Here is a 16,976-nt window from a genome sequence, read left to right on the forward strand (position 1 = left end):
ATCAGTCCAATGTGTTGTTCACAAACCATTTAATCAAATCAAAAAGGGATATTTACACTCTAATCCACACACACACATTCCATTACAAGTCTCTCAATTTCAATTCTTCTGATTCAGACTTAGTTCTGTTTTTTCCCTTAAAGCTAATTCACAATCTAGAATATCCTGCTGATAAAGGCCCAGACTTTCATTGTACGCATGCACACATCTCTCGAAACTTCCATATATAGTCATGTATTGAACTTCGACCATGATGACATCATACTTCGCATCTTTTGAAATTGCCATATATGGACATGAGTTAAGTGTTACATAATGATGTCATACGCAACATTATTTTAACAAAGGCTCATGGTTAAGTTATTGCAAAAATACAAAATTATTAGGCAAAATTGACATTTTTAAGATCTGACATTGTTGTAGCTTTGACAGGTAACAGATTGATTTGGCAGAAAATTGTAGGTAGGAAGTTAGTAATGATGTAAATTTTTCATGTAGTACTATCATATCCTGTACACCTCTTGAGGGTAAATGTCTGGAATTTGATGATGATGATGACATTTTTCTAAGTGCAATCTCCTTAGGGAAACATATAAAAATGAACATAAGTTACATAGTACCATATCATGAGAAATTTTACAGAATAAGTATGTAAAGAATAATTTTTTTTCAAATGCTGGTTGCATTGTTAACTGGAATTTTTTAGAACTGTGTTGGCATATACAAGAAATTATATTTTTCAGTGTTCGTAGCTTTTGTAGTATTAGTTCATTTTTCTGGGATAAATAATACAGTAAGGTACTTCCTTACTGTATCAATCCACCTAAATCTTGGTCTTCTTGTGGATTTTTTTCTACTCTCCTACAAAAAAAAAAAAAAAGTTCTACCAACCTTTCCTTATTCTGTTTCAGTAACCTCAGGTTTGCTCTGCTAATACATTCCTGAATGCTAACAGTATCGAGTTCCTTCCTGATGTCCTCATTTTTTAATATGATGCTACTATTGAGGCCATCTGTTCATTCTCCTAATGTTTCTTAGAACCTTATAACTGTGTTCTCCAGTCTTTGATCCAATGTTTTATTTCCAACTCGGATCTGTAAGTTAAAATTGGCTTGAACACTGTCTTGTATATTGTCAAGTTTAATGTTTGACTAATTTCTCTTTTATTCATTGACTTCCTACCATACCATCTTAGCCAATTCTGTTATTTATTTTCATGTTTATTACTGCATGAGCACCTCCGTAGTCTTAAGATTCATTGTCGAAGACCCAAACTATCAACACAATATCTGTCATACCTCTCCTTGAAACCATTAACAGCAAAGCACTCGCATCTGATTCAGGCAACACCAATTCCATTCATTCTCCATTCTAAGTGAAAAATTTAGTCCTCATGCCTTTTCTAACCACACTCTTGTTCTGCATCTTCAAGTTGCTGAAACATTTCCATTGCATCATTCCTATAAAATCCTTTAAGTGACTTAAATGTTTCTATCATACCCTTCTCACTTATCAACCAACTTTGCAATCCACAAACCCTCAGTCTATCCTCATAGGGAGCATTCCACATAGCACTCGCCATCTTGGTTATTTGCCTCTGGATTCCCTCCACCACTTCCTCATCCCCGAGAAACCCAATTGACCAGACCTAAGCATAGTAATCCATATTTGGTTGTATCAAGGCTTTATAAAGAGGAATGATAGCACCCTTAACTTTGCTTGTTAGTGTTCTTCTACAATAACCAAGTAATTCAGTGAGCTACCTTGGCTACTTTAGCAGTATGCCTTCTAAATTTCAACTCTATCTACTACTACCACCAAATCCCTGGCTTCATCAATTTCCTGGAGTACAGTTCTCTGAATGTGGCACACAGCTTGTAATCTTTTTATCTCAAAATGCATAACTTCCACATTAAATTGACATCCATTATGTCACACTGCTAGCCTATTTAAATAACCTTGCAAGCTCCCTACATCACCTTGATTAACTATTATCCTATCCAACTTTGCATCATCAGCAGACAATTGATTATCTCTCAAATTATTTCCTATATAATTTATGCACAAATTAAACAGCGTAGTCCAAGCACAGATCCCTGTGGCACACCACTAGTATCACTTCCATTCTCCTGGATTCTGCTCCTCCATATACTACTTTTTTGGGTATCTGTCCATCAGCCATCCTTTTATACATATCACTAGTTTCATATCCATCCTCATTTGTTGTAGTTAGTGTAAAAGAGTTCCATGTAGTATACTGTCAAATAATTTTGCAAAATCCAGCAGTACATGTAGACATTCCCTTTATCCAACTTAGCTGTCATTCTATTATAAAAAGTTAATAGATTACTAAGGAATGACTGACACTTTACTAAGCTGCGCTATCCCTTATAGAATACTATATAATTTCCTATATATGGTGCTTGCTGGCCTGGTTGGCTGAGTGGTCAGCGTATCCGCTCTCCAGTCAAAAGACTGTGGGTTCGAATCCTGCCTTGGGCATGGATGTTTGTGATTGTCTGTGAAAATATTAGTGGGGTGGTGGACAGTAGATGGCATTGGTGTAGATGATGCAGTTCGCTGTAGTTGGTGGATTTCAGTGGAGACAGAGAACTGTAGAGTAGGTGTCCTTCCTTGATGAGTCTTTGGACTCCTTGAAGGTGTCATGTAATAATAATAATAATAATATTCTTATCCACCCATTCCTGAATTCTCTTTTTTGACCAACTTTTCCAGTACTTTTAGTACCACATCTGAGATACTGATTGGTCTATAATTTACTGCTGCAGACTAGATCCTCCTTTATACAAAAGAATTATTTTGCTCTCCTTCCACTCTCTTGGGACTTTGCCAGAACTGAGACTTAAATTAAATAGCCTAATCAAAGTTATCGCCAGTTCCCCTGCATTCTCTTAAAGCACGATCCACTATCCAATCCCATAGTATATGCATTCAGATTTTGCAATATCTTAAGTACTTCCAATTCATCAACTTCTGTTTTCACATCAGCTCTTATCACCTCTGCAATAACAACATCTTCACTCGGATGATATACCCTTGTGAAATGGCACTCAGTAGCTCAGCAATTTCCTATGCATCTGTAATCTCTCTTTACCATCTACATTCATTAAAATTATATTTCCATAGTCATTCCTCCTTCCACTTGCCATATAACAATAAAAGCTATGGGATTTCCTTTTTCCTGCTTGGCTTAACTTCTCATGATCTGATTTTGCCTTCCTTACCATGCAGGTCACTTTTCTTCTTATATATATATATCCTTCTTATATATATATCTTCTTATATATATATATAGCCATCTTTTTTGCTACTCTTTCTTAATGACATTACTCATCCATCTTACTCCTACCTGATTTACCCTTCTGATCTTAGTTATACAGCGTGAAGTTGCTTCTGGAGGAAGCAACTTCACGCTGTATAACCCCTTGGCTATTGTTAAACATCCTTCCCTTGCAGATCTTTATGCCATGGTTTTGCTTCAAGCTGCCTCCTAAGTGTATCATAATCAGCTGCCTTGTTGTTACACATATATCCCTTCTTAACTAGAATTTCCACATGTTCTGCTACCTCCCAAGTCAAGACCACATGATTACTTTCCCCAATTAGAGGCAGTGTTATGGACAGGTCTTCTGATTCTATAACAAGATCCAACACTCTCAAACCCCTGATTCAGTCTCGATCACATTCTGCTTCAAGTAATTATATCTCAGTAAGTGTATAAATTCCATTTCCTTTCCATCATGTGATCTTTCCTCCTTTCAATCAATGTCTCCAAGTTGAAGTCCCTATAATAGTTGCTTGACTGAATTTAAAATGTTTGCCTAAATAGCTGAAATATTTTATTTGTTGCATAGGTTCTCCATTCACGATATGCAGTTGATGTTTTCAGTGTTCCAGCCTATTTTCACAGTCTTAGAAATTCGTTACAGCAGTTATTCAATTTAGTTAGAGAATCCTGCAGACTTCTACTGGATTTATTCAAGAGTATACACCATCTGCATATAATAAAGAGCTGAGATTAACATCTACAATTCTGATATCAAGTTGAATGCCACTTTCCTTCATGATGTGATCCATGCAGTTGATTAATAACATTGGAGATAATGTGCACCCTTCTGTTACACCTGATTTACAAACCATCTTTCTGCACCTGCTTCTTTTCTAACTGCTGACTTATAACTCATATATAGACTATGAACTGATGGATGTAATTACCATTTACACCATGTGATTTGTAGAGTTTCAAACAATTTTTTTCTTGGCATCTTGTCATATGCCTTTTCCTGATCTACAAAACTTAAATACAGATCCTTGTTATATTCCCATGATTTCTCAACTGTTTGTCTTAAAGCGAAAATCTGATCCTGACCATCCATATTTGGCCTTAATCTAGCTTTAGCTTCTCCAAACTTCACTTCCACAATTTTCTTAACCTTCTCTCAAGTGTGCTTGCATAAATCTTACCTGGAACACTCAGTAGAGAAATTCCTCTAATTCTCACATGTACAAAATTATTAGTATAGCCAGAAAAGTTTTATACATATTTGAGCATTTTTGGTCAAGATTTTTATGCCTTTTTCTACTGAGAAAGTTTTTCTACTCCTGATTGCATTTCTCTTATGTGTTTTCTACAACTATGTTGTCACTGCTTTTTTTATTTATCAATATTTCCAAGTAATTACTTCACACATAGAATATCTTCAGTTTGGTTTTCATGTCACCTTTATCAGCTTTGATTCCTTTTATGCTCTTTCCTCCACTTCTAAGGATGTTCAATAGTCTCTGAAATATTTAAAATTTTTATTATTATAAAACAAAAAGTTACCTTCCTTATATTTATTTTCTGTGTTCTTACCAAAGTCTTCCTGTGACTTTTTGTGTACCTAGTTGTATCTAGTGTGTGTGTGTGCATGCGTGTGTGCGTGTGCATGCACACACACACACACACACACACACACACACGATCGGATATAAAAGAGATACGATTGTTACTGTACATTTCATATTCTGACTAAACATACACATAATCAGAGTAATAAGATTTTTTTAATCAGTAAATATTTTGTCCTAAGTATCATAGAACATCTTCAGTACAGTTAATTCAAACAATACTAGGAATCCCTCTATGCATGCAGTAGCATGTTATAGAATTAAATTAAAATATATCTGAGGGGGGGGAAGAGATTACATTAAAATGAGATAACAAAGATAAAAATTATTTTATACAATTTAGGATGACAATTTCCCAGACTTCAGGGATAGTAAGAATGTCATTATGGTTCAAATTGGGTATGTGATGTAGGACTTTTATATAAATGTTCATGTTTATATAAAGATCTGTGTAGTACTTTGGTCTTTTTCCAATGGATCCTTTGGTTTGGGTTTTCAATTCCGTGTTGTGCGAGGCCAGATTTCTGCAGTTTGATAAGACGGATGAAATGCGTTTGTTAATGGATCTACCTGTCTGTCCATAGTAGGACAATTTACAGGAACATGGGACCTCATATATGCCAGACAGCATCAGAGGTGAGAGTTTGTCTTTAGGAGAAGATAACCAATTGTAGATCTGGTTGATTGGTTATAGGTAGCAACCAATTTATATTTCTTCATAATTTTTGAAAGACGTTCGGAGATACCTTTGACATAAGGTATGGGAATCCTAGGAGCTTGTTCTTGTCTAGGTTTGTGTGGGGAAGTGACTGATGATTTTCTGAGTTGTTTTTGGATTGTATCCATTTTGTATATCGGTTTAAAGATTCTTAGGAGGAGCAGAATCTGTGTGCTCTGGTTACTAATGAAGCCAAATTTTTGAGATAGATGATGAGCCAAAGAATTGTGAACGTAGCGACTTGAAAATGTCTGCTTACGATAGACAGAAGTGGAGATGGAACCATTTTCTTTTCTTTGGATGTGTACATCCAGGAAGGAGATACCCTGTGGAGATTCTTTTTCTATCGTGAATTTGATGCGAGGATGAAGAAGGTTGATTTTATCTAGAAACAAGTGTAGTTCTTGTTCAGAATGACCCTAGGCAGCATATTGTTGATGAAGTCTTTGCTGCCTGGGGTCGTCCATTGTATCTGGCTATAATATATTGTAGCCAGATTTTTGGTTTAGGATTATACCTGAAGATTTTTTCTTCAAGGTGTTCTAGAAAAAAGGTTGGCTAAGTTTGGTGATAAGGGAGACCCTATTGCTGTTCCTTCCTCTTGCTTGTAAATTTTCTCTTTCCAAGTGAAGTATCCAGACATAATAACAAATTTGAATAATTCAACAATATCGGATGAAAATATTTGAGTTAGCAAGTCTATTGTTTCCTTATGAGGAGTATTAGTGAAGTGGGAGACAATGTCGAAGCTAATTAGCATCAGTTTCCAACGGTTGAATGTCTTTTATTTTTGTGTGAAGCTCTGTGGAATTTTTAATTGATGAGGCTGAGTGGCCTATGAGAGGACAGAGAAGGTTAGATAAAAATCTTGAGTTTTTTATTTTCTTGATCTAAGGAAGTGGTTTCATCTAGTAACTTGTTTAGTTTCTTCAGCTGTCTTTTTGTAGGATCATAATCGAGTTGGGCATACTTATTTCGATCTCTGAGTAATAAATTCATTTTTCGGTCATATGAATTGGTATCTAGGACAGTAGTGGTATTTCCCTTGTCGGTTCTGGTGATGATTATGTTTCTATTACTTTTTTAAGGAGGTAAGAGCTTTCAATTCTGATCAAAGGTTTGGCATCATGGATTATTTTTGCAATTTCGAAATGTAGTCTATTGGCTTCAATATTGCATGGATGGATGATGTTTCGTTCAATGTTGTGTATAAAATCTAAATATGGAAGTGAAATGGCAAACTTATGACCTCTTGTAGAACATTTAATTCATTTTCTGTTATATAAGTTAACAACCCATTTTTCAGTCAGTAATTTGTTGGTATTTTTCTTGGATCGATTTAGCAAAGTAAGGTATTTTTATGTAGATTAATATTACTTTTTTTCACATGCTTTTATCCCCTCATTTTTTGAGACATTTATAATCAATTGTAGCAATTGGTGATTTAATGTACTTGATAATTCAGCTTCTAGTTCTGTGAGTTTTAAAATATTTGTTGACAGTTCCTGTTTAGAAACTCATAACTGATTAAGCAGTAAGGAATGGCTTGCTTTCTGATAAATTTTATGCACACCTACAACAAATATTGTAAAAATCCTTAGTATCCCATAATGCACATCCCCTTTAAATTGTACATGTTTTTGGTCATAAAATGTTACAAAATATAAGACTTATTATTAAATTGACCATATATTTAAAATGTACTTCTGTTCGTACAAAAATATAAAAAAAATAGTATAGCGAAACCGGTAGGCAATTTGTACGAACAGAAGTACGTTTTAAATATATGGTCAATTTAATAATAAGGCTTATATTTTTCACATCCCCTTTGTTTGAACATGTATAATGCTATGTATTATGGGAAGGGCCACTATCCAGATTATTATTACTATTATTACGGGCGACTCCAGGGAGTCCTTAGACTCATCGAGGGAGGCCCTAAACATCATGTCCACACAAGTATTCAACATTCTCACAGTATCTATCATACCTTGCCTTGAACTCATTCACTGTCATAGCACTCACAACAGACTCTGTGAGAGTCTGTTGTGGGTGTCTCTGTCAGCTTATTCCACTCATTTACCACTCTAAAAGTAAAGAACCCAGCTCTAACGCCCTTGCTAACACACTCTTGCCCAGCTTCCATAGATGTCCCCTAGTTCTCCCACCACCACCAGTCCTGATCTCAAAAATATCTTCATTTGAATGACTCAATCATACTCCCCTTTTCTGCCTATCAACCAATTTTTGCAACCCACAAATCTTCAACCTGTTCTCATAAGGTTCATTCCATAGACCTGCTATCATCTTGGTCACTTGCCTCTGGATCCTCTCCACCTCCTCCCCATCAAGAAGAAACCTAGGTGACCAAATCTGGGCACAGTAGTTGAGATGAGGTCTTATCAAGGCTCGGTACAGAGGAACAATAACTTGCTTGTCTCTGCTTGTCAAAGTATTTTTTTCAGCAACCAAGTGATTTGATGAGCTGATTTAGCCACTTTTGCAGTGTGTCCCCTAAACTTCATCTCCCCTATCCACCAACACTCCCAAGTCCCTGGCCTCATCAATCTCTTGGAGTACATTTCCACCAATGTAGTATACTGCTGCTAATCTTTTCACCCCAAAATGCATAACCTTACATTTTGTCACATTAAATTGACATCCATTCTCCTTAGCCCAGAACTCCAATCTATCCAAATCATCCTGCAAGATTTTGACATCTTCTGCATTCACTATTGCCCTATCCAACTTTGCATCATCAGTGAACAAATGAACCGTTCCTCTTAGATCCTTCCCTATATCATTAATGAACAAATTAACATCAGTGGTCCAAGAACAGAACCCTGCAGTACACCACTAGTTACAGGCCATCTTTTGGATTCTACTCCTGAATAAACTACTCTCTGATATCTCTCCATCAACCACCCACCTATTCTCACCAGCCCTATATCCATTCCCATATGTTGCAGTTTACGGATTAGAATTCCATGTGGTATCCTGTCAGAGGCCTTAGCCAGGTCCAGCAGTATCACTATAAACCCATTACCACTACATTAAATTGTTTCAACCTTTATTGAGGTTTCATCAGTGAGACCTGGATCCAGAAGAGATATCAAGACCAGGGTTGAAGTAATGCAGAAGTTAAGTGGGGGGGGGTTTGCTTTGCATTATGGGATACTAATGCAGTTGGTGTGTGGAGTAATTAGCCTCTATATACAAGTAGTCCTGTCATGAAGATACTTCACACACAAACTTTGTTTGCTTAAACTTGGATAAAGAATTAAATCAAGAATATAATTTCTTGGCATCTTTAATTTATAATATAACCAAGTGAAAAAACTTTTAACCATCATTACAAATTTCTTGCTATAACAAATTGCTGAAAATGTTCCAACCATAGTCCCATGGGTATACAAGTAGTCCTATCATGAAGATACTTCACACACAAACTTTGCCAAAATACAGGAAGGTATGATTAAAGTTTTTAATTAATATTCTAGTATATGTTGTCACTTCCTTCCTGAAAAATTAAAAGCTATGTATAACCAACTTTTGGGTGCATGAGACTGCCCCAAATTTGGGAAGCTTGCATTCTAATAACATCAGCCCAATGGCCAAGACAACCCAATTTAGTCCACTAGGGGAACCTGTAGGATTCAGTTGCCTTTCTTCAGCCTTATTTTCTTAGTGCCTGCATGCACATATCATTGTTTTGTGATCCCTGAAGATGGCAATGTAACATTGCCAAAATATAGGAAGGTACCCCTTCTAAATAAGAAGTATAATTGATTCTTATAGTGTTGTACATTTAGGACCGCACTTGTTTTGGTCTTGGTATCAGTGATGCTCATTCTCAGCATAATACTTGCTCTAATTCTTCTGCTAGCTTCTTGATGAGATTGTCCCCATCTTAATTTCTGTTGAGGTTGTATGAGCAGCTTTTTTTCACTGGTTCCCTGACAAAAACAGCTGGGACTTTTGTAGTGTCCTGGCCAGCATGATATCTAATTGTTCCCTTCATAATGTGCATAGTTTCAGGTAATACAATGCAGTTTGATTGGCTAAGTCCTAATTTGCCAGCCCTTCACTGAAATGGATACCTAATATGACATGGACCATGATAAAGTGAGGATTTGATGGGTTCAGGAACTCCTAGTTGATTCTTTGTATTTCTTACAGTGACGTCAGTCTTCTGCCATTTATCCGTCTTTGATCTTTAAGCAGTTTCCCTGTACAGATCAGTAGTTTAATTAAAATAACTTATTTACATGACCCTGCAGACAGATGTGTAAACAACACAGTATCCCAAAATGCTTTTTTTTTTTTTTTTTTCAATGTCATACCCATTTTCAACTTTCTGTTCTGTCGCTAGGTCAGTTTAACATCAAGGCATTTTCAATATTTTTAAATATTTGCTTTCAAAAGTTATCTTTCTCTAACCATGTTTTGTTTTCATGGAATATTACAGTCTTAATCATTCGGATTTTTGGGGCTGGGATGTGACAGAAAAGTATTTACTTATTTGGTTCAGCAGATATCTTATGATAGACTGATTAAAATGCACCAAATAGGTGTTGATTATATTAGCAAAACAGATAGAAAGTCAGCTGATAAATAGATATCAGCTCTTAGACTCCCTGAGAAGGAAGTCTCAGTCAGGTACTTAACTGAATAAGTTCAGATATTAAAACTTCACTGTTGTGTGTAAAACTCAGCAGAATAATATATCATTCAGATAAGCTTATCTGATGTAGGTTTAATTTAAAAAAAAAACTTCATGTGTAGGAAATAAGAAGTTTTATGACACCCTTATATAAATCTTTAATCTGACTAGTATTGCATTACAGCTTGCAACTTTGTTCAACCAAAATTTTAATGAATGTCAAAAGAATCACAGGTATTTTGCTGAGTGTATAATAATTATAACTAGTTGATTAACTTTAACTTGTTGAATTTATATAACAGGAAGTGGAGAGGAGATTTAATTGAAATTTATAAGTTAGTTCAATGAACATAGAAGTCTGTTGCACCTTTGCCAAATGGATAGCATTTTTTTGTTCTAGTCAACAGGTTATGGATTCAAATTCCACCATGGGCTTGCATGTTTCTGAATGTCTTTAGGTGGTAGATGACTTTCTTCATCTGGTGTTGAGACTACCATCCTGCTTATTGAAAGAAAACCTGAAGTGATAAAAAAAAAAAAAAAAAAATGCCATGTTTGGTCTTTAGAGCAGGGTTTCTCGATTATCTAATCTTAGCCCACATTATTGTACTAGAAGTTTACAATATTTCATGTTCATGGACAGGATTCATAAAATAAAGGGGGGGGGCTTGGCTGAATAAGTTGTGGAATTGCTTTCAGTATGGGTGGTGAGAAATTGGGGTAAGCAATGAATAAATGTGAATATACATGTCAACCTATACCTACGTTGGGTCACCTGCTATTTTTTTTTTTTTTTTTCTTCTAGCACCGAGTTAGTCCTTTATTGTTATTGTTCTTCCCACGTGCTAAGTGTTTTCCATTATAAGTTATGTAGATATAAAGTAAGAATTTATTTATGGAGTTCATGCTATTGCTACCTAGATGGTTCCTGGTAAAAGGTAAACATTGATAATAACTATTGTTGTCCATTTATAAAAATCAATGACAAAAAATAAAAAAATAGGGCAGAACATTGAATTAAAGCTTGATCAGTTGAATAGTTTCCATGTCCATTTAAAAAAAAACAAAAAAAAAAGCTTATTTGAACCAAGTATTTTTAATAATAAAAAAAATTAACTCCACATTTACTATTAGCAAACTTTTTTTTATTATTATTACAATCAGTATTTTGACCAATAACTTTCAAATGTGGGCATCATTCATGGGTTTTGCAGCAATAAAGCTGGTTCTTTTCAACAATTCAAATTCCTTGAAAAGATACCAGTTTTAAGTGGTATTAATTTGTGAAACATAGCCTTTAAAGGAATGCAGAGAACCGACCAGGGATTCTGATCTAATGTCCAATCCTCACCTTCTCGTGGTGCACCCTGTTGGGTATCTACTTGGATACTGAACGAATGAGGATGGGCTGGCAATTTGGGATTTAGCCGACCAAGTTGTATTCTTCTTGGTTAAACCAAAATAAAAAATGATGGTACAACATGACAATATTTCATGCCGGCTGGGGCATCGCCTGATTAAACAAGGCCCCCGTTGTTTTCGCCAGGGAACCAGGGCGAACAGCGAAAAGTCAGCTACTGGAACAAATCTGAAAACAAACCCCAACTCAACATCACCAGAGTTAAAGATCGGTACTATCAACATAGGAAGCCTGAATGGCAAAGAAATGGAGCTAGCTGAGGAATTAGATAAGTATCAGATCGACATAATAGGGGTGACTGCAACAAAAAAAGACAAAAACTGGTGAGATCTTTCCGAGCAATAAATACAAAATTTTATATTCAGGTAATGACAATCAAAGAAAAGAAGGAGTAGCCATAGTATTCAACACAAAATACGAGGCTAATCTTCTTGAATGGCAAGCAGTATCAAATAGAGTTATGTGGGCAAATATCAGAATGGGGAATTGGACAATGAGACTTATTTGTGCCTATGGTCCCACAGAAGGTTCTACTAAGGTAGAAGTGAAGGAATTTTTTGATGCTTTAGAAAAAGCAACTGACACAATGAAAAAGGAAAAGTTGGTCCTCCTTGTTGGGGATCTAAATAGCAGAGTACGAAATAATTGTGAGACATACAAAAATATTTTGGGAAAATTTGGAGAAAAGAGCAAAGCTAATAATAATGGAAAATACCTGTTGGATTTCTGCTCAGGACATGGACTGGTTATTACTAACACCATGTTCCAACATAAAAATGTGCACAAATTCACATGGAGAGAAGAGGCAAGGAATAAGAAAAGTCTCATTGACTGTTACTGTTGATAGTGATGTTTTCTCTCTGGTGCAGGACACCAGAGTGTACAGAGGATTTGAAATTGGAAGTGATCACCATTTAGTCTTGAGCAGGATAAAATTGAATTTCATATTGAAAAGAATAACATGTAAGAAAGTTTTAAAGTGAATAAAAGTTGAGCAGCTCTCGGATGTGAAATGTAGATTAAAATACACAAAGATTATTGAAGAAAAAATGAAAGAGTTTGAGCACAGGAATCAAACCTTGGAGATTCAGTGGCAAACTCTGAAGAAAACATTGATTGATTCTGCCAGAGAGGCATGTGGTGAGGTTGTCTGCAAAGATAAAAAAAATCAGAACTCCCTGGTGGACACAGGAAGTTAAAGAGGCAGTAAAGGAAAAGAAGAAAGCATATCAAAAGTTCCTGTCAAATAAGTCAGCTTGTGCTTTTAGAGAATACAGAGACAAATGCAAGAATGCTAAACACTGTTTAAAACTAGCTAAACAAAAGTAATGGGAGGACTTTGGCAAGAATATAGAAAATAAATATCAATAAGGTGGCAAAATATTCTAGAGGTTGTTGAAGAAGCTTAGGAATGGAGGAAAGAGTGCTGTAAAAGGAGTTAGAGATGATAAAGGTGACATGAAAACGGGAGAAAATGATATCCTTGAAGTATGGAGTAATTACTTTGAAAAACTGCTAAATGAAACAAGCAGTGATGACAGCACAGTGGTAAAAAAACACTGACCAGGCATGCAGTCAGGAATACATATCCATACTCGAAGTAGAAAAAAGCCATCAAAGGCTTGAAATGTGGAGGCAGCAGGAGTAGATGACATTCGACCAGAAATGCTGAAGTATGGTGGTATAAGAGTCTTACAGTGGCTCCAATGCATAGTTCAGAAAGCCTGGACAGAGGGACAAATTCCCGATGATTGGAGTAGAGCTCTCATAGTACCCATATATAAAAAGGGAAATAAAACTGAATGCTAGAATTACAGAGGTATTTCCCTACTGAGTGTTCCTGGCAAGATCTATGCAAGTATACTTGAGAAACGGTTGAGAAGAATTGTGGAAGAAAAGCTTGGTGAAGAACAAGCTGGATTCAGGCCAAATAGAGGCTGTCAGGATCAGATCTTCACTTTACGACAAATAGTCGAGAAAGCATGGGAATATAACAAAGATCTGTATTTCAGTTTTGTCGATTTGGAAAAGGCATATGACAAGGTGCCAAGAGAGAAGCTATTCAATACGCTACAGTTATATGGTGTCAATGGGGCATTATATCAAGCAATACATAGTCTTTATTTGAGTTGTAAGTCAGCAGTTAGAATTGAAGGAAGTGCAGGAAGATGGTTTAATGTTAAATCTGGTGTGAGACAAGGATGTACATTATCCCCTCTGTTATTCATTATCTATATGGATCACATTATGAAGGGAAGTGGTATTAAACATGATATCAAAATTGGAGATGTTAATGTCAGCTCTTTGCTTTATGCGGAATATGTTATACTTCTAAATTAATCCGCTACAAGTCTGCAAGGTTCTCTGACTAAATTGAATAGCTGTTGTAATAGATATGGTATAAAGGTCAGCAATAAAAAGACAAAGACAATGAAAATAGGCAGAATAATTGAAAATGTCAACTGTGTTGTGAATGGAGAACCTGTGGAACAAGTGAAACATTTCAGCTACTTAAGCACGATTTTTACTGAAGATGGTAAATTAAATATAGAAATAGACTACAGAATCAGCAAAGCTGGTATGGTAGGAAGTCAATTGAAGAAATTCATATGGAATAAGAGAGAAATTAGTCGGAACACTAAATTAGCTGTATACAAGACAGTGTTCAAACCAGTTTTAACTTATGGATCTGAGAGCTGGATCAGAAGTAAAACACTTGACAAAAAACTATAGACCGCAGATATGAGAGTCCTGAGAAAGATTATAGGAGTGAACAGATGGCATCAATGGCAATATCATATTAAAAACGAGGATATTAGGAAAGAACTTGACATTGTCAACATCCAGGAATGCATTAGCAGAGCTAATCTCAGGTGGTATGGTCACTTAAACAAAATGGGCAAGGTAACATTGGCAAAACAAGTGTTCTCTGCCAGGTTGGCAGCAAAAAAAAAACCCAGAGGAAGATCAAGTATATAGGTGGATTGATACGGTACAAAGTGCCTTAGACAATAGAAATATAAGATCTGATAATGTTGGAGTCTTGACAAGTAACACTGATTTGGAGGAAAATTGTAGATAGGAAGTTAGTAATGATGTAATTTTTTTTCATGTAGTGCTATCATATCCTGTACACCCCTTGAGGGTACATGGCAGGAATTTGATGATGATGAGTTATAAGAAGTTGAGTTTACTTAGCTATAATAGGCCATTGTATGTAATACAAATGAAGATGGATTGTAAACAATATGAGAAAACATTTTTATATACTTCTCTACTTTCAAAGTGAAACGGACTGCATAAAACATCTCCCCCTCTCCAATCCTGTGTGAATGCAAATAAAACAAAGCGGAAGTTTTATTTTAGCAGTAAATACAGTACAGTTTCTTACCAGCTTATTTCAGAATAGGGGATAAGGTAAAATTATTTTTTTATTCTAAGAGTCAACAATCTGGCATCTTATCCTTCTGTTCTTTTACCCCAAAGATAGGACTTCAGTTTTTAGACTTTATTTCCAAGAAAAATTGTTGTTGTATTGGAAATCATCTGGGATAAAAAGGTGAATGAGAAATTGTGACACTGTATTCAAAATTTGCATTTCAAAACCTGTTGATTTGCCAGAGACTTTATTTGATACAGAAGTATATGAATATCATACTACAAATGGGATTTTAAATGTGCTATGCAAATCAATCAAGCTTCGACATGTGCAATACACAATCCAGAGTGAACATGTTAATGAAAGCCTTTTCTGATAATATTCCTTTTTTATAGGACATCACCATAGGTGTACTGACTGTGGATGGATGATCATATTTTATTTACAGGTCTTAGAGAAGATCTTAGATTTTATACATACTAGAAAATAGTGAAAAATATTTTCATTAATTCTGTAATTTTGATACTAGCCATTGTACAGCAAGTGGTTTCTATGTATGTAATTTCACATGCATTTGTATTTCATTTCTAAAGCTATAAGTGTAATATAAAGAAGCATTCATGATATTATGGCTAATTCTATCTAGATAAGTTATTTTATTTATATAATAAAAGACATTGCAAAAGATGATTGTTTTCATGGAGATTATATGCTCTCATATTATTTAACAGTAATTACAAACAACACTGTCTATTTTGTGATGAGATTTTTAATTTGAAAACTGACAACTCTGTCTACATTAAGAAAAATATTCAATTTCCTGTACGATGTTGTATAAATCTTATTTTTCTGTAACTTTTTCAGGCCAAACTGCTGTGCATTTAGCTGCTATGGGTGGACATAAGAAAGTCTTGGAATACATTGTATCTAATAATGGAGATATTAATGCACAGGTTAGTTTGTTGCAAAAATAGTGCAAATTTCTGCATATCTTTTTAAATTATTTTTGTGCATTGGTTTTGTATGAAGCTTGTGCCATTTTTCACAATTACTCGAGTTCACAGCACATCAGCAGACAACTGAAAATTGACATTGCTCCTCTGAGAATAGAGCGGTATTACATTACAGTAGTCAATATGGGTCATCTTGTTCTAAAGATATTCTTGGGATTCATTTTAGGACTGAATATAACAGTCTTTTTGTTTTCCTCCATCTAGATCAGCGGTTCTCAACCCTGTGCCCACGGGTGCAAATGCGCCTGCTGTCAATTATTAAATAAGGAAAAAATAAAATTAAAACTGGAAAATATAAGTCTTCTCCTAGTAATATATGTATTGAAATCGTAAAAAATGTTAACATTTATGTTATATGACGAACATTTTGTAATTCCTCTGACTTTCAGTGCGAATGTTATTAGTGGCAATTTTGTGCATATGTTTTAGTCTACTGGCAACCATACACTTGAGGGATGTGTCACCACTCCACCAATGTTGTTGCCATGCTTTTACCATAAATTGTTTTCTTGTGTTTAAAAATTTTGCCCCAAAAATGAGTAATCAAAATAAAAAAAACAACGAACCTATAAATTCAACAACAACTGAGAAGACTGACTATTATGAAGTTTTTTTCACTTGGCTATGCTACTAATTATATATTGGGTTTTATCCAAGTGTTAGCAAACAAAGTTTGCACCTGAAGTACTTTCAGGACTGGGGAAACACATGGTAAAGGTGGTATAAGTTCTCATCACTTGCCTTAGTATCTCCCATAATGCAAAGCACATCGCCTTGCAGACATCTGTGATGCTATGCATTAAGGGAAGGGCCGCTACCTAGACTGGTTTCAACCTTTATTGAGGTCTCATCAGTTGGAGCCAGGCCCAGAG

General features: G+C 35.4%; 1 protein-coding gene across 1 annotated transcript in view; it reads left to right on the plus strand.

The window, feature by feature from the left end:
• Positions 1–16,976, plus strand: part of LOC150102592 (NF-kappa-B inhibitor cactus-like) — a 107,739-nt gene that overhangs the window by 55,203 nt on the left and 35,560 nt on the right. Inside the window, exon 5 of the mRNA XM_090399742.1 lies at positions 15,956–16,044. Coding sequence (XP_090255868.1) covers positions 15,956–16,044 — 89 coding nt within the window. The remainder of the gene's footprint in view (positions 1–15,955; positions 16,045–16,976) is intronic.

The sequence above is a fragment of the Typopeltis vanoorti genome, chromosome 10, assembly GCF_054136105.1.
Source record: "Typopeltis vanoorti isolate ZY-2024b chromosome 10, IOZ_Tvanoo_1.0, whole genome shotgun sequence".
NCBI classification, from domain to species: domain Eukaryota; kingdom Metazoa; phylum Arthropoda; class Arachnida; order Uropygi; family Thelyphonidae; genus Typopeltis; species Typopeltis vanoorti.